The sequence below is a fragment of the Cucurbita maxima genome, unplaced genomic scaffold (assembly GCF_002738345.1).
Source record: "Cucurbita maxima cultivar Rimu unplaced genomic scaffold, Cmax_1.0 Cma_Scf00005, whole genome shotgun sequence".
Taxonomy (NCBI): Eukaryota; Viridiplantae; Streptophyta; class Magnoliopsida; order Cucurbitales; family Cucurbitaceae; genus Cucurbita; species Cucurbita maxima.
This window is the reverse complement of record NW_019272021.1, coordinates 4,646,047-4,663,043: the sequence shown is the minus strand read 5'-3', so window position 1 is coordinate 4,663,043 and position 16,997 is coordinate 4,646,047. Positions and strand designations below refer to the sequence as shown.

At 37.0% G+C, this 16,997-nt stretch overlaps 4 protein-coding genes across 9 annotated transcripts; 3 read left to right on the top strand and 1 right to left on the bottom strand.

Annotated features, from left to right (window-relative positions):
• Nucleotides 1-199: 199 nt before the first annotated feature.
• LOC111479541 lies at nucleotides 200-1,832 on the top strand. Its single transcript, XM_023124239.1, has 3 exons — nucleotides 200-1,032; nucleotides 1,099-1,248; nucleotides 1,335-1,832. The coding sequence occupies exons 1-3, from the start codon at nucleotides 370-372 to the stop codon at nucleotides 1,623-1,625; spliced, it is 1,104 nt and encodes a 367-aa protein (XP_022980007.1). The 5' UTR covers nucleotides 200-369; the 3' UTR covers nucleotides 1,626-1,832.
• Nucleotides 1,833-3,670: 1,838 nt separating this feature from the next.
• LOC111479542 lies at nucleotides 3,671-7,702 on the top strand. 2 transcript variants are annotated; one of them, XR_002717662.1, is made up of 7 exons: nucleotides 3,671-3,779; nucleotides 4,178-4,283; nucleotides 4,924-4,968; nucleotides 5,082-5,190; nucleotides 6,122-6,416; nucleotides 6,956-7,508; nucleotides 7,566-7,702. XR_002717662.1 is itself a non-coding variant. In XM_023124240.1 (6 exons), the coding sequence occupies exons 1-6, from the start codon at nucleotides 3,732-3,734 to the stop codon at nucleotides 7,145-7,147; spliced, it is 795 nt and encodes a 264-aa protein (XP_022980008.1). In that variant the 5' UTR covers nucleotides 3,671-3,731; the 3' UTR covers nucleotides 7,148-7,702. The 2 variants fall into 2 exon arrangements, 1 of the variants encoding a protein (XP_022980008.1); XM_023124240.1 differs by having other exon boundaries at nucleotides 6,956-7,702.
• A 1,177-nt stretch (nucleotides 7,703-8,879) lies between these two features.
• On the top strand, nucleotides 8,880-9,927 carry LOC111479182. Its single transcript, XM_023123727.1, has one exon. It carries the CDS (start codon nucleotides 9,097-9,099, stop codon nucleotides 9,748-9,750), a length of 654 nt encoding a protein of 217 aa, XP_022979495.1. The 5' UTR covers nucleotides 8,880-9,096; the 3' UTR covers nucleotides 9,751-9,927.
• Nucleotides 9,928-10,953: 1,026 nt separating this feature from the next.
• LOC111479181 (OBERON-like protein) lies at nucleotides 10,954-16,800 on the bottom strand. Of its 5 annotated transcripts, XM_023123724.1 has the most exons (9): nucleotides 16,687-16,800; nucleotides 16,528-16,593; nucleotides 14,855-15,248; nucleotides 13,868-14,142; nucleotides 13,574-13,702; nucleotides 13,404-13,470; nucleotides 12,332-13,058; nucleotides 11,758-12,085; nucleotides 10,954-11,179 (listed from the first exon to the last, which is right to left on the bottom strand). In XM_023123724.1, exons 3-7 carry the CDS (start codon nucleotides 15,246-15,248, stop codon nucleotides 12,628-12,630), a joined length of 1,296 nt encoding a protein of 431 aa, XP_022979492.1. In that variant the 5' UTR covers nucleotides 16,528-16,593; nucleotides 16,687-16,800; the 3' UTR covers nucleotides 10,954-11,179; nucleotides 11,758-12,085; nucleotides 12,332-12,627. The 5 variants fall into 5 exon arrangements, with proteins under 5 accessions (XP_022979492.1, XP_022979490.1, XP_022979491.1 ...); XM_023123722.1 differs by having other exon boundaries at nucleotides 13,574-14,142; XM_023123723.1 differs by having other exon boundaries at nucleotides 13,404-13,471; nucleotides 13,593-14,142.
• Between the last annotated feature and the right edge of the window lie 197 nt (nucleotides 16,801-16,997).

Here is a 16,997-nt window from a genome sequence, read left to right as displayed (position 1 = left end):
AAAAAAAAAAAAAAAAAAAAAAAAAAAAGATTAACTAAGACTAATATTTAAGACAATAAAGGATATGAAATATGTGAGCTAAGTGATGTGTAGCATAAATATGGAAGTTTTTGTATAAACTTCCTAAATTATGTAAAGATGAAACTGAATAAAATAATTAATATATTCTTTTAATGAAAATAATATGGAAAATATATTTGACTAGGTAGCCAAAAAAGATATAGATCCCACGTGGCATCATATGTATGACCGTTGCCAATTCAAATTTCGAAACCAAATCTCTCTCATCTCGGAATAAATTTTCAAGTCTCTCTCTTTCATTCACGCTGAAAATTTGGTCATTGAGAGACGGAACCCAAAAAAGAAGCTATGAAAACGGTCCTTTCATCCTCAGCTTCTTCAAATTCAACCATCACCACCGCCACCACCGCCGCCACCACCCCCGTCACCTTCGCCGGGGAAGAAGATGAGAGATCGGAAGCCCGTGACAGCTGTTACTACCCTGGCTGCCGGAAAGATGCTAATTGCAACTGCAAGATTTGCTTGGACAGTATCAACGCCACATTAGACCTAATGCCTTACAGTGTCCAGAAAAGCTCCCTCACGAAGCTCTCTGCTTCAAGACCTAATCTGGAAACCACTCCGATTTCCTTTAACCCTTCGATTTTGACCACACCGACTTCCGGTACCTCTCGGATCTTGAACTACCCTAAATTTAAATCTCCAGTGAAATTGACTTCGAGATTTAAAGCTGAGGAAGGGGAAAAAGATTCGAGTAAGTTCCGTCGGTTCGTGACGTTGATTTTTGTTATTTGCTTGATTTTTGCGGCGACTTCTGGGTTTTCATGCGCGATCGCCGCGGTTTTTCGACCGAAACTATCGGCGGAAATTGTTAGAACTGCGAGTAAGAAATCTCAGTTCGTGGAAGATTTGAATGGAAAATTTAGGGTTTTGCAGAGAGTGTTGCAGGAGATGGTGAATGGGGAGATTTCAAATTGCAGTCACTCGAATTCATATTGGGAAATTGACCAGGTAGATTCAATCGGCTCTGTTTGGGTATAATTTCAGTCGTGTTCTTAACTTGTTCTTCCATTGCAGGAGGGAATGCTCTTATGTTCAAAGTGTACAATGTACAAATCAGCCACAGAGGCAGTGAGCATATGGGGATGGCCTCTGCAGACTGCTGGATTGCTTCGAACCGGGTTTTCACAACGCTCATTCACAATCCTATCAGGCAGAGTTACAGAGGTAAACACAAAACCTGTTGAGTTTGATCAATGGACAGGAAAACTTAAAGAAACCCCATTGATTTGTTTGGTCTTTCTGTTTCTTAGTGGTCTGACGGAGGGATTGGTTACCTGGTTCGAGAGGCGAATACTTCTTGGGTACAGAACAAATGGGGTGCCTCGGCCGTGCACTTAGATCCTCGTACATGGGTTCTTGAGTATCGACAGAGCTCATTGTTAGAGAACTCGAGCTTGAATGTTATGGCTGCAGATTTCTTCAAACATTGGATGACGAAAGTTATAAGAAGACTGAAGAACGAGGTTTGGGTGTTTTTGGATGTTGGAACCAAGTTTCATGAGATTATTACAGCCACTCGTGATTTTAAGACTCCAACATGAGGAGAAAGGAGATCATCTCATCTCTGGTGAGAAGCTTTTGAAATTTTGTTTAAATGTTTCCTTGTGTGTTGTGTCTTTAGGATCAAGATGTTAGTTGATGCTATCTGTAAATGTAACTTCAGAGAATCGGGCTTCTTCTATCTATTTGATGGTTTCTTTTTCTGGCAAGAGAATTGATGAACATTTTAATAGACTGTATACTTACGTTAATTGATCACCAGTAGTCTTTACAAGAACACGAACCCTCTCTGTAATGGTGAAGCTTAGATCTCTCTGCCATAAACCTTTGAGGCTAATTTCATGAAAGCATGCAAATGCGTGGCCCTTCATTCATGAGGGCAGTGCCAGAGGACTAATTCGTTCTTTTCCTCTTCGTCTAAATTAGTGAGCACACAATTTGTCTCTTTAACTCTTGATGTAATCGCTGAAACTCATTGCTAATAGATATTGTTGGTCTCACAGTTTCTGACTTTAACTCGTTACGGTTTCTCGCAACGCTCATTCACAATCTTTCCAAGCTCGTTACATTTTGCCAACTTTTGATATAAGTGCCAGTTTCTTGCTTTAGCTCGTTACATTTCACCATCTGCCTCACGGTTTTTAAAACGTCTCTTCTAGGGAGAAGTTTTCGCATCTTTATAAGATATGATTCATTTCTTTCTCTAACCGATGTGAGATCTCACAATCCACCTAGCTTGAGGTGAGGCATTCTCACAGGCACACCGCTCGATGACTGGCTTTGATACCACTATAATAGCCCTAGCCCATATGGCTAGCACCTATTGTCAATTTTTGCTCATTACGTATTGTCGTCAGCCTCATAGTGTTGGACATTGGGGGGTGTGCTAGCGAGTACGCTAGGCGCTAAGGAGGTGGATTTGAGATTCCACATCGGTTGGAGAGGGGAACGAAACATTCCTTGGTGTGAAAATCACTCCCTAATAGACACATTAAAACCATGAGATTGAAGGCGATACTTAAAGGACAAAAACTTTAGTTGTTACATTTGAACTACCCCCATCCAACTTTTGATATATTAGATCTGCTTGCTTGTGCTTTGTCTGCCATTTGAAATTCATTAGTTATCTAACTTCACCGTGGACTTGACAAGCCGCCATAAGGGATCCCCAAATAATAGCATTAGGAGCAAATGGCATTGCTTCAATCACCTCAAGAGCTTCTCCCAGAAGATTTGATGTAATAGGCTTAAAGCATTATGAGCAGATTCTCCATGTATTGCAAGAGCATTAATCATACTTGTCCAAGATATTACATTCTTCTTTGGCATCTTTCTGAAGACTTCTCTCGCTCCTTCTAGACTCCCACATTTGGCATACAAGAATACACACAAAGTTACATGTGGCCAGGGGATTCCAACTTCGCAAGAAAATTTTAAACCAAATGAATTTTACCGAATTCATCATCACTAGTAAATGCAGAGCAACGACATTAGTTTCATACCCATCAATCATGATGCTCCAAGTAACGACATCCCTGTGAGACATTTTATCGAACACCAACCGAGCTTCCATTATCCTTCCACAGCCTGCGTACATTCTAACCAACCCCATTTCCACAAATGGGTCTGACCCAAATCCCAACTTTGACACGAGCCCATGAATCTCGGGAATCAGAATCGGAGCGTTCGAATTTGAATCGGAGGATTCGATCGTGGACTTGCTTGAGAGGGAGGAGGCTGGAGGCGGCGGAGAGAGCGGTGGGCCTGGTGGGGTATGTCTGAAGTTGTACAGGAAGGATGGAGGTTAAATGGCTGAGCGTTTCCATTGTGTTTGGGTTAAGCTTCGCCCATGGTGGACGGGGAAAATGGAGCCGTGCCGGAGAACGGGAAAGTCTTCCCGCGAAATCCTCCTCTTTTTTTTTTTTTTTTTTCTTATTTGAATTTAATTTATTTTTTAACATGCGATTCTAAAAGGAAAAGACTTTTAAATTTAAAGTTGGGCCAAAAAGCTTTACTGGTCCATAAAGGTGACAAGCCGAGGCCCAATATTGTAGGCCCATTAGTCTGTACCGTCCTCGGGAGGGATTTGCATCTTTACATCTCAGGTTTCACTTGCCCCGTTTAGTCGTGGTGATCGGAGCTCCGACATGGGCGAAGCTTTATTTGAACTCGAACAAGTTCTCAGGTCCAAACAGGTATTTCACTTTCCACTAAAATTCTCCCCTTCCCTTCGTCTTCCATTCCGGAATTTGCACATTATCAATCTCACTTCGAGTTCCTCTACAGCGTATATATTAGTTTTTTGGAATTGGTTGTTGACAAGGATCTATATAGAACCCTGAAGAGTCTTTTTTTCCATTTTTTTATTGATTTGATTCATCGTTGAGCTCCTTTCCGGCATTAAATTAGTTCCTAGTTGAACTGCTGTACTAATTTTGGTTCGAGCGTAGAATTGCCTTTTGCTCATCGGTTGATTGCAAGATGTGGTTTCAAGTTCTGCTGTCGAAGTTGATCCCTACGATTTTACTTGTTTTTTTCTTTTTTTTCTTCAATTTCGTTGAACTTATTACGTCTATTCATTTTTGCAACATAGAACAGCTTGACGATCGAGGAAGCGAATGTGCTCCAAACATGTAAGTCAAAGGCTGTTCGAGATTTTACATTTGGATTTCTCGTTGGAGGTGGTGTGACATGGGCAGGTATGTTGTAAAATCCAGCAGAGTTCATCTTCCTTCATCTGAAAATATGATACAATGAGGATACCTAGAGGCCAGAGGGAACTTTTAAATTTTCAATATTTACGTGTTTATGCCCCTAGATGCTAGAACATCGTATAAAATACTAAATAGTTTGAATCGGTGATATTCTTTAAAAGCAAGTAGTAAAAAATACGTGTGAATTTCTTGTGGATTATACTCAATTTTAAGATACCCTCAAAGGTCCTGGGTTTAAGCCCTTGTATAAAAATCTTAAAATCTTTATTTGTGCAGGCATTGGAGTGGAAAAATCCTCCTTGGGGATTAGTGGGGAAAGCCATAACCATAATCTAAAGACTTGAGCCCTTGACACTCAAGATGTAAAAAGAAAAAAAAAAAAACATTTTGATGGTAGAATAACTCGTTCCCTCCTTATCAAATAAAGATAAAACCTAGCTTTAGGGTTTAGGGTTTAGTGATGATGTGTGCCCTATCAAAAGAACTGTGTTGCTTTTCTAGCGTACAAGAAATAGCACACACTCGGATATATATCAGTTAAATGTTTGCGGCATCTTGAAGCTGCAATTCCGCCTGCTCCCTCCTTCATTTATTCCTTTGATCACTCTTTAGTTTGCTCTGACAGGAACATGGAGGCTGAATAAATTCGTTCGGCTAAATCTTTCTGGAGGTGAGATGAACTCTCTCTCTCACACAAACACTTTTGCAAAATTAATTGCTCATTTTTAGGTTGTGTGGAAATTACTTTTCAATTCATTTATCAAGGGGATTGTATAATGGCAGGAGCTGGTGCGTTATTTGGATTAAGGAGATTTAGCAGGTCCCTAAGTTCATGCGTTGATCATATCCTTGCTCTGGATGGAAGTAGAATGCAAAAGGAGTTGGCAAATATGTAGGTCACTCGCCCTTATTAATATTGGAATTTTCTAACAGAGTCATGCTAGTATCAAATCTTATTGATGTCCATGAAGAACCACGTAAAATCAACACCTAAAGTTATGAGTCGGCTAAAATATCTGAATGATGTAGCTTGTTGCTGGGATCTATGAGTTAAAACCTTGTTATATACCCCCTTTCGAGGGGTGGCGAGGTCGTGCGAGATTTGGGAGGAGTTGAGGTTTAATGCATCTGTCTTTGGGTCTTTTGTAATTATTATCTTCATTTGATCTTGTTGGTTTTGAGTCCCTTCTCGTAGGCTGTGTTTTCTGAATCTCTTTGTTGGACTTGTTTTTTGTATGGCTTTTTATATTCTTTCATTTTTCTCAATGAAAGCTCGGTCCCTTACCCAAAAAAAAAAAAATCCTTTTATATGCTTGTTCTTTATTTTTTATATCTATTGCTAGAATTATTGATGTTGTCTTCCTATTTACTTGTTATGAATAATGAGCACATTAACAGAAGCCAGCAGTGCTATAATCTATTTAAATTTGACAAAGTAGGCGTCTATAGTCACTATCCCCGCATAGTGGCCAAGAGAATAGGTGTTATTATGTGAGCAAAAATACTTTCAAGCTGGCTTAATTCGAGAAGCAAGGGGACTAACCATAGAGTATCTTTTGGGCTTCGAGTCAGTGCTCGAGTGCTGAAGTACTTGGAAGCTGGTTTAATTAGAGAAAGAAGGGTGTTATCTATTTATATTAGCTTACTTCGACTATGAATAACTCATCAGCTTATTATTAATGTTACCATAGTTTAGTAAATTTCAGTGATACTGATCTTGGTATCTCATACTTTTTGGATCCTATTCTCAACTTCTGGGGTTTTATAATGTCGTTACATGGTGAGTTCTCTTGTAATGACCAGTAATTATTTTCTCATTGCAGTTTAGTGACGAAAAATCACAATGATCCTCGTACCATGCAGCACATATCCAAGCATTTTTTTTATGAGGAAGTGTTTGACGATTCAACCTTGGACCGGCCAAAAATAAGGTGGCGTTATCGAAATTTCTTTAGTGATGATGTTGCGCATGCTCAGAGGGCGCATTACAATGACCCTAAGGACAACTTGCATGGAAACCACCATGATTCATCCAACCGCGATTCCAATCCTAACCAGAGTGATTCCTATGGTGAGCCTGATGACAAAGGAAATGCTTTTGAGTTCACGCCAGTCCTTGTAAGTGCAATAACTCAGTTTCTGCCCCTCTGACTAATACTTCTTCAATTTTTTTATGATTGTTTGTTTACTCAGTTTCTGCCTTTATACTTCAAAAATGAATTGTGTGCTATAGTGATCAAAACACAAGGAAATCTTGTATAATCCAAGGAGGCACCAATCTGTGCATCCCATGATTTTCATTGTGCGAATTTTTTCATTATTTCATATTTGGGCATCAATTTGGGTAGGATTGATCTTAATGTTATAATAGTTACGTGGATCATAAAGACTGGAATCTGAATTCAAAATTTGGAAGTCCAAATATCAAAAACTGTGTTCCTTCCATGCTTACGAACTTCAACTAAGCATCCTCAAAATCATGTAATTATAAAGTTCCTGAAGTTGAAAAGTATTTACCAGAGATGCAAGGAAGTATCTTCGTGGTTCTCCACAAGTTGCCTTGCACCAAAGGAAATTAAATGCAGTTTATTCAAATGGGATGATTCACTGGGAGTTTGTCCATCGTTTTGTCTGATTTGAACGTTTGTTATATGCAGACTAAGCCGGGCGCTGATGCTGCTACTGCAGACCCTCTAGATTACATTTTTGGTACATTGACAAGAGAAGAAGAAATTCAACACTCTAGTGCCTCTAGTCCATCACCCAAATCTCACCATCGCAGTAAAAGATACAATCGTCGGCATCGAAGACATAACCAGACAATGCCAACAGACTTTGAACATGTGTAATTTCAGGTTCTATTAATTCAAAGAAGTTAAAAGGAAAAAAAAAAGGAAACTTTTCATTGAAGAAATAATTAAAAAAAAAAAAAAAACATTTTTGTACCTAATAATGCAGTTGAAGGAGGAATCTTAGACATACTTGTGCACTTCGAGTGCAATGTTGTTATTTGCCAATCATAGGAAAAAAAAATGTTGTGAAATCGTTTCCACCAGGGTCTTTTATGATTCCTGACCATTACTGAATTGATGGCCTGGATATCCAAAGAAGCCATAGCCATCCATAGTGCATGGTCTAACGGAGCACTTACAGAGACAATGATCATAAGGCAGTAGCGTGGTATTTCAGAGAACGCGGTTGTGGTTGAAGGTTGGAAACTCCAATCTCTTTTCCATTTGCTCAATTTTCTAATCTTTGTTTTTTCAGAACGTGTGGCGTGATGAAGGTCCTACACAAGCAAGACGACTAGGAATACGCGTCAAGATGGTAAATGCCTCTGTTGTCTTAGCTTTAATCCTATAATAACTAACTAGAAGCTTCATGCTTTGTCTTTTTTGCATTAATATGAGATTCTTTCCCCCTTTTTTAGTGGTTCTGGTTGAAAGATACAAACCCATTAACTGACATAACCAACGTTTTTTTCTCTCATTTTTGTGGTGGGGGTTTAGATGAGATGCTTTTTGTAAGTACCCATCCTTTTTAATCTGGTTATTTTGTGGTCAAAATCTTTGTTGGGTTCTGAGACTGAGCAATGGAAAGAAAAAGTGGTGATTTTAAAATCAAATTTGAAGCTTTTATCAATTTGGGATCTTAAGCTTGATTGCACCCCATGATCCCTACTATTTTCTCTTTTTAATTCAAAGCTAAGGCTTTGATCGTTCAAGTTTGGCATGTAGATCTAAATATTGTAGATATAAGAAGTTATTGTTCTCTCTTTTTGAAGAACAATTTTTTCTTTTTGTAATATTTTTGTTGAACAGGGTTAGAATGTTACTTATATTTAACTCGGATCATTATTCCTGTGGATGATGGTTTGATTGCTAAAATTTTGTTGATTTAAAGTAAAGTTCGGCTCCTGAATTGACCGATATTTTATCAATATTTTTATTTTAAAAAAATGAAACTTTTAGGTTTGTGTTTATTTGATTCTAAACATTAAAAAAATGTCTAAAACTTAAAAAAATTTGTCCCATAGGCTTATAAACTTTAAGCCCTTTATTAGTTCTTAATCTTTCATTTTTGTATTTAATAAATTTATGACATATTCAATTTGGTCAAGAACAAAAAAAAAATAATAATAATTGATCTGTTATCTATATATTTAAATTTTATCTCATATAACTCTAAATATTTTAATTTGTTTAATAATCGACACACAAGTGAAAATTTAGAAAATATAAAATTCAAATATTTATTACATGAACCTATTAAATAAATTTTAATAGAAAGATAATGGATTTTTTTTGTAATTTTTTTGTCTTTTACCATAAGAAGTTAATTACTATAAATTTTAAAGTTGAAAAACTTAATTATTATAAATTGTAAAAACCTTAATTATATGAATTTTAAATTCTCTCAATAAAGGAAATATAAGCGAAGGTATAAAATTTGAATAAACATAAATTTTATACCGAAGTTATCCACCTGTAATTTGCTGTAAAATAACAGACCGACTTTGTAATTTCGTCAAAATTAAAGGTTGAATATAGAAATAAAAGAAATTAAAAATAAATAAATAAAACTTTCCCTTATGTGCTGAGCGATTCTCTCCGGTCTTCATCTCCTCCCTCTTCCTCAAATGCCTTTCTCCTTCCTTCCTTTGGATTCCATTTCTCAATTCTCTGAAATCCTTCGATGAATTTATTCCCTTTTCAGTCCCCATTTCCGAAGATTAGGGTTCTTATACCAATTCCGTTTCTATTTTGTTTTCATCCAAACCAATTCCTTTGATTTCTCTATGATTCCCCCCTTCCCTTTTCTCAACGCCAATTCCATCCAGATTTCTAGGGCATCTTTGATTTCCCTATTGATTTTGGTTCTGGCCCTCGTCGCCCTTTCAGAACCTATTGCGAGTGTCGAGGAGCTCGAAATCAACACCACCACCGCCATGAAGGTCCACCCATTGCCGAGGAAGCGCAATATCGCCGTCCGGAATAACCCCAATTCGAGAAACTCCCTCGAAGATCAATCCCTTCTGAACCACAAGAAACTCAGGAGATTACCTCATGTCTTCAGTCGAGTCCTCGAGCTTCCTTTTCGATCTGATGCAGATGTTTTGGTTGAGGAGAATCCCGATTGTTTCCGATTCATTGCTGAAACTGACGGTAACATAAGCGATGGAGTTAGGGCTCATGCTGTGGAAATCCATCCAGGGGTTATTAAGATCGTTGTCCGGGAAACTGCGTCGTTGGAAATGACAATGGATGAGCTCGAATTGGACATGTGGAGGTTTCGGCTACCGGAGACGACGCGTCCAGAGCTTGCGAGTGCGGCGTTTGTTGATGGAGAGCTTATAGTTACTGTTCCAAAGGGGAATGAGGAGAATTCTGATGATGGTGGAGGAGACATCTGGGGAGATGAAATGGAAGGTCGGCTTGTTCTTGTACAGTAATTTAATCCTTACCCTTTTTTTTCGTTTTTGTACTAACTGTTGGAAATTTCCTTCTTCAACATTATTATATGTTGTTTCAGATTTCCTGTTAGCTTCCCTTGTTGAATCTCTGTTTATCCCTTGTCTCAAACATAAACATAGAACTTAAAAACGTAATACTCAAACTCTTTTGAACTCCTTTTCTTTTCTCACCATTATTATAACCTGATTTCAAATTTGGGCTTTCTCTTAGGGGCTAATGTTTATATCAGAATTGATATCTGTTGGGTTGAATGAAAACAACTGATAACTGGATTGGATGGTTAAGATGAGAAGCTGTTTTCATACTCTCTTCCTTTGCTTTCATTTCTTAATGGCCTGTATACTGTTCCTGAGGCTTGATTGTTTCTTTAGTGGTTTAGCCATTTTGTATTATATTTCCATTGCGTGTACCTCGAACAATTGTCCTTATATGTGATTCGTAAAGTATTGCTTCTTTTTCTTGCTCATTTATGGGTCCCTCCCTATATGTGGCCATGGGCTCCTTACTTTTTATGTGGCACTTTTCATGCTAGCTAGCCATAGATACCATAAAACCTTCTTTTAAGCCCTTTTTCATATCTGCCACGTTTAAGTTGACCAATTCTTATTCCTAAATCCCAAGTGTTTGCTTATTCTCTTTCCTTAGATCTCCTTTTTTGTTTTGATGGTTGACCTGTTCATTTGAGCAATAGCTGTCTTCATCTTCATGCTCTTTGATATTCTCTCTTTTTTTAAGTCTTTCCATGGGTCATGTTTGGTGTTGCTTTATTAGCCGATGGAAACTCATAGGTTTTTGGTGTTGAGGTTAATGATTCACTTTCTAGATTTTCTTAGATATTTAACCTTTCGACTTCTTAATTGATAATATCTATTTGTTGAATTAGGATCAAATTGACAAGAACTTTAAGAAATATAACGAATAAATATTTGGTGACTTAGTTTTATACAGTATCAAATACCTTAAGTAGATTGTGCATCCTCTATCCTCCTCCAACCCTTGAGAGGTACCCATCCAAGCAGTAGTTTTAATATTGAAGAACCATCTAATATATCTTTTCGAATAGAAAATGTATTGTCAATTTTCTCATGTCAATAAATAATACAAATTTTTTAGCTAAGTTATCTGGTTACAATTTTATAGTTCAGATATCTTTCCCCCTTCGAAAGTAGATTATTGTGAAATTGGAGAATTTTGAGTGTCTTATATTGACACAGATTCTATATTCAGTCATTAAAATTAAATGCAAGAGAAAAATGAGAGCTTTATGTGCTTGTCTCTATATACAATATGACAAACAAAAGCCCAAAAGAGTTATTGTTGTACCATGTGGCTGACCATATGAATCAGGCGTTGATCCCAACTTTCATCATAGTACTTTTGGACGTGGAATGACTGCATCGCTGTGGCCTACAATCCCATTATTAAAACTAATTATTAAGAGGACGACTTCATAAGTTTGTATTTACATAAAAGAAGCACATAATCTCGCATATTTAGACTATACAAATCTAATTTGCGAACCAGACACATCGTTCAATAATTTGGCAAAAACCACTGATATTATCTTATTACGATCATTCTTCATTATGAATAAAAATGCGGGGTTTAGTTTTGTTCTATAAATATAGTAGGATCCAGTAACTAAGTTCATCTCAGCACAACACCAGATTTCCCTAGCTTCATATTCGGTTTAGTTTCAGTCTATCAAATTTAAACAAAATAAGGAGGCGTCATGCATGCATTATGGAGGCATTTTCTGAGACTTTATTGGGGGCCAAGTAACTAATCAGAAGGCCTGGAATAAAATGGGGGGGAAAAAGATACCAAAACTATTCGTATTTTCGATTAAACAACCAAAAATATATATATTGATATTGAACTCGTTGATGGGGAAAAACTTTGCATCATCACTACGGTCTCAAAGAACAGCTGCAAAAATACATTAGTAAGGATGGAAAAGCCAAATAACAAAGAAAGTAGCCGACCTTTTTTGTCGTGAACAGAAGAAAGTCATTCACACGTCAACTGTCAACAGTAGGTCCCAAAATCATCATCATCAGGATGATAAATAAAATGGCGGTTTCACCACATTCCACTAAGCCTCCTTTCTATGTAATAAATGGAATCGACTTTTCTTTTTTTTTTAGGGGGCCTCAAATATGTTCTAATTTTAGCACTGTTATCAGAAGAAAGTACCTCTTCGGCATGTAGTGATAAGAAGCCTGAACCAAACAGACAGGATCCTCAATTGAGCTCCACAGAAGCCACTAAAACCAAATCCGTCAAGCAACCAACGGGGGCGAGGAAGTTTATCTGAGAAGAGTTCCAATATTCTTGAGAATTCAAAACATAAATAATCGTTTCCAGAGAGTTCAAGCGAGAAAGATTGTTAGTTGGTTTAAAGTATCTATCCTAAAGCAATGCTTGTTTCTAATTCTCATTTGTTGTTCATCCATTCAATATATAAGTAATAAGGACATCAAACAGGAGAAGAACAGACAGTTTGATCAGTACAGAATTTAAAATGTATCGTGTTGAGAAATTGATATGAAGGCCTACCGTGAAAACTCATTGCAGAGGGTTGAACACAAGACACCAAAATATCTCTAATCTAAACTCTTTCCGGCAACTCCACAACTGCACAGTTTCAGTATCTTGCTTACTGAATCCAGCTATTCTCATAAAGTAAAATCTACTTGCGAAGTAGAAATGACTTCTCGATATCATACACAGCCTCGTGAAGCCAAATAATAAACAGTAATAACAAACTATTAAAGCCCACATAAGGCTAAAAGAACCAACAGAGTTCAGTGAACTTTTGTGCGGCATCACAACGGCCTAAGGCGTCCGTGTATCTACTCAACATCCAAATCGAAGTCCTCCTTGAGGATATCTTTAGGAGTCATTCCAAATCCATCAGCAACCTTTTCCATTCTCTTGAGCCTTTTAACTTCTCGTTTTATTTGATCCACTCTGTTTGTTACATTATCCAGGAAAACATTTTGTCCTGTTGACGATGATTGATGTCCAAGTTCAATTTGCTCCTTGTCAAGTTGCTGAAAGAGATTATGTAGATAATTTTTATGTGATAGAAGCTTTTCTTCTGCTAAATTATACTCAAACTCTTGTGATTTTTTCAGTGCCTGCAGAACCTGATCAATCTCATTTTCAAGTTTTAGGGACTCAATCCAATGATCAAAAGGAGTGGAGATAGTCCACTCTGAGCTGATAATGGAGTCGGAATTGTCATGAGAGCCTTCTGTAGAATCAGCATTATCAGGTGCATCTGTGCATAAAATACCAAAATATTTTTTTTAATAAGCGTGTACAAAATCATTCTCCTAACAGGCAAGAATATGAAAGATTGATGGTGTAAATGATGGTGAACATACAAGATATTTGACAGATTATATAATTAACCACTTGACGTTGTTCTTCAGAAGAGTTTGCTCGAGTATGTAGAATAATCAGACCCTACTTTCATTTGATGAGATCTTTCTCCAAAGTTATCCAGGATTTGAAGAAAAATTACCAGTGAAATTAGATAAGACCCTAGTAAATAGAATTATAATTCTCAGGCTTATACTGCTGAGGGAACTTAACCGCGCTATTTGATTTGAAGATAAATTACCAGTGCAATTGGCTGAGCTGTCTTCCTCCATCTTCCAAACCTCTTCCAAGCAAGTCCCAGTTTTAAGCTGACGTAAGCATTCAAAGTCAAATAGCATGGTAAAGTTTCTAAAGCAGCACAAGACTAAGAAATTGTAAAATTATTTAAGTTGTAGAATTTATCAGCTTTACCTTCGCAATGTTCAATTTAAAATGTCTTAGCAACTCCTTTGCTCTCATTTTGCGAGAACCACGCAAAATGCATAAACCAAGACTTAAGATCTCCCCAATGTCATCACGACAGTCGGTTGATTGACATAACTGCAAAAATCTTTCAACATGTGAGACCAAATCCGTTCTGGCATCACAACGACGACAATAATACTCAGCATCCAATCCAATGATTCCTCCAACAGTCCCAGCCATATACGATTTAAGACCACATTTTATATGGGCATGATGTCCACAAATATAGCCATCACCCACCATTGCTTTACACTTTATGTAGCTACAACTTTCCATGGTCGTGTCTATAGTCTTGCTGCAAAGTATACAGCAGCAATCACGGCAAAACTGAGGTTCACTGCAGCAAATATCACAGGACATTGATTTTAATAAAGATGGAGTTTCTGCAACAGATAAACTATTACAGTTTTTATTTCCCGCCTTGCAAACCACCCTATCAATCTGGGAATCAGATGCTGAGCATTCTTCCGTCTCTTTTGAGGGCAAAGGGCATGAAATTTGTTTTATTCGATGACCTAAATAAGATAAAACTGTAAAATAAGGACTCTAAAAAAACAATATAACAATTATTAAGAAAGCAATCAAAAGCCAAAAAAAGGTACTCAATGAAAATATGATGTGAGCTAACTAACACATACACGCATGTTGATTTTATATTAATGATATAGAAACTATTATGTAGAACAATGCTGTTGTCGAAATGACAGTAGAACGTCAACAGATCCCACTGAGGTACAGACGATTTAGTTGGATTTTGTCAAACTCCAAAAAAAGTCAGAATCTGGAGTCCTAACCTGCCAAGCTTGTTAGCCATTGACTCAACAAAAATGAACCAACCAACAAATAAGATCTAAATTCTGATAAGAAAGGAAGGAAAGACAACGGTTTCAGAGACACTGGAACTAAAATATTAGGTGCAATGATCAAACCAAAAAAATTTATCATAAGTTTACGGAAGTATAGAGACTGCCTGTAACAAGAAAGACAAATTTAATGCAACATAAATTCAATGCAGTACATACTCATCAGAAACCCTTTCAATTAAGACAACTATTTAAATGTTAGGAATATTTCAGCTTTAATAGGCATTCACTTCAACCACAGAGCAGTCATTTCAGAAACGTGGCAAGATGAGAATGCTAGAACTGATTATATAATAAAGTTAATGGGGCTACAACAGCTAAATTTCCAGTAGGATGAGAAGACGATAAAATTTATTAGGCCAACCTTGTGCTAAAGAAGACTTCTTTGCTGGTATCTTCCAGCTGAATGAGGCAAAAAATGCATCAACGTCCGCATCAGGGAACTCAGACTGGATATATCTTTCAACTGAAAGCCTGCTTGCAAAACCATGCCCTCTACGAGATGAGTTCCCGGAAACACCAATTCCACGAGGAGAATAAAGGTATCTATCCTGAAAATGACCAGTTATAGCAACCCTCCTTCCCACCCTCCAACTCCAGTTATCACCAAGATTGGGCCAATTTTCAGGAGCATATGGCAAGCCCTCCCCAGATTCATCTTGAGAAACTGGCCTCAGGATAAGATCATTTTTATTTTCCTTAGGTCTGCAGCCATTAATATCCCCAAGAACTTCAGTCTCCACAGGATCCCCTGACATCTAACAATCAGTGACGAACAAACCTATAAGCCTGCCATACTTTCTTTTCTAATGAATATAAACATAGGTAATACTATGAACATATATCATTAGAGACTGTCAACTCATGAGGCAAAACCATACAGATAGCTCCCAACTCTCAAGATCAAATTCCAGAACAAACAAAATGTATTAAGAGGGATGGAGAGAGAGAGCTAAAGAAAAAGAAAGTTATAGGAATATGATACCATAGATTTGGAAGACTTTGTTTGACAGGTAGGAACAAAATTAAAAAATTCGTTTAATTGTTTACTGACTACAAAAAAAAATTATCTTATATAGTTTTTATTAAATTTATTGACAACATTTGTTTAACAAATTACTTCACACACTTTAAATTTATTTATTTCTAATTATAAACTGATAAATGAAAAAAATAAATAAATTTAAGTAATTAACCTCACATGAATTATTTTTATTCTATTTAAGATATTGGTGCACATAGATAACATGAGTTAGGGTGCCAATGCTCATTAGTATCTTGCAAGTGATGCTGATTTTCTTCCTAAAACGCGTAACAACACCTCCTAAATCACTGGTTCACAGTGTTTAAGCTAGAACACCCAAAGGCTTGAACATGGTCATATTAAGACAGACTTTTCTACATAGACTGGGGGACAATAGTAATGAAAGACAAACAACTTCTGTTCTGCTAACTCGAAACTATAAGCAGTTCTTCATAAATGTAATGGGCTTATATAACTCCCCATCTCATGCTAGAAGTAAACTGAGCACCTTCTTCATATTTCTGTTTCTCATTTTCAGTTACTTGATTTCAAATTCGTAAGAACGTATACCTACGATATTTCTTTCTTCTCATACTTAAAAGACATTGTTGGAAACAAAAAGATATTGTTCCCTTGTTGTGTCTTATATCCCGTTTCTAAAAAACATAAATAGAAGCATCAATATGTCATCTTTACTTCAAAGTTCCACATTAAATACTAAAAAATAAACTATTGACATAATAATTGTGATATTTCTCATGTGAAAAATTTTAGTTTTCCTAATTTAAACTTTGAGATAACAAAACAAATGATTTCGATGTATTAAACATTTCATACTCTACAATAAAGAAAGAGAAAATAATAACAATAATAACCAAGAACGTTCTATGTTTTTCTTTCTTCTAAATTATGAAACGAGAAATTACCAAACCGGCACTAAATAGTTAACTGCCCCTAATTCTGCAAAAGATGATTTTCTAATCAACGAAGATCATCAAGATCATAAAGCTCACCTCGAAGAACTTAATCAGACATCCAGAGAACTTTAGGGTTCGCACTGTCTAGCAGTCATAATTTATCTGCAAATCACGGAGAAAACTAATACGGAAGAGCCTGAAGCGGGAAGTGAATCAGGATTGAAAGCACCATAATCATAACGAAACAGTACTTACACTGGGAAGTAAGAAGGAGAAAGCAGAGAGATTAAGCAGAGAAATATTTTCGCGGGAATGAGAAAAAATGCAGCAGAAGAACACAGCACGAAGCATCAGAAGTCGAGTAATAGATTTCTACCTCGACGCAACGGAAAGAGAGAGGAGGCTCCACGCCTTTCATGGATTGCTAAAGTACTGGGCCTGAAGGCCCAATTTGATGGGTCCAATCGCCACGTAGGAATTTGTCTGGCCCGCTGAAGTACTGGGCCTGAAGGCCCAACTCGATAGGTCCAATCGCCATCAGCGGAAAGAGAAAGGAGGCTCCACGC

What these genes read in the sequence shown, in the direction of transcription:
- LOC111479541 (XM_023124239.1), top strand. Translation starts at nt 370, where the DNA reads ATGAAAACGGTCCTTTCATCCTCAGCTTCTTCAAATTCAACCATCACC. An exon ending in CATATTGGGAAATTGACCAG is followed by an intron (nt 1,033 to 1,098) that starts GTAGATTCAATC and finishes CTTCCATTGCAG; the next exon opens with GAGGGAATGCTCTTATGTTC. An exon ending in TATCAGGCAGAGTTACAGAG is followed by an intron (nt 1,249 to 1,334) that starts GTAAACACAAAA and finishes TCTGTTTCTTAG; the next exon opens with TGGTCTGACGGAGGGATTGG.
- LOC111479542 (XM_023124240.1), top strand. Translation starts at nt 3,732, where the DNA reads ATGGGCGAAGCTTTATTTGAACTCGAACAAGTTCTCAGGTCCAAACAG. An exon ending in AGGTGGTGTGACATGGGCAG is followed by an intron (nt 4,284 to 4,923) that starts GTATGTTGTAAA and finishes TTGCTCTGACAG; the next exon opens with GAACATGGAGGCTGAATAAA. An exon ending in CAAAAGGAGTTGGCAAATAT is followed by an intron (nt 5,191 to 6,121) that starts GTAGGTCACTCG and finishes TTCTCATTGCAG; the next exon opens with TTTAGTGACGAAAAATCACA.
- LOC111479182 (XM_023123727.1), top strand. Translation starts at nt 9,097, where the DNA reads ATGATTCCCCCCTTCCCTTTTCTCAACGCCAATTCCATCCAGATTTCT.
- LOC111479181 (XM_023123722.1), bottom strand. Translation starts at nt 15,248, where the DNA reads ATGTCAGGGGATCCTGTGGAGACTGAAGTTCTTGGGGATATTAATGGC. An exon ending in GAAGTCTTCTTTAGCACAAG is followed by an intron (nt 14,143 to 14,854) that starts GTTGGCCTAATA and finishes TATCTTATTTAG; the next exon opens with GTCATCGAATAAAACAAATT. An exon ending in TTAAATTGAACATTGCGAAG is followed by an intron (nt 13,471 to 13,573) that starts GTAAAGCTGATA and finishes TGCTTACGTCAG; the next exon opens with CTTAAAACTGGGACTTGCTT.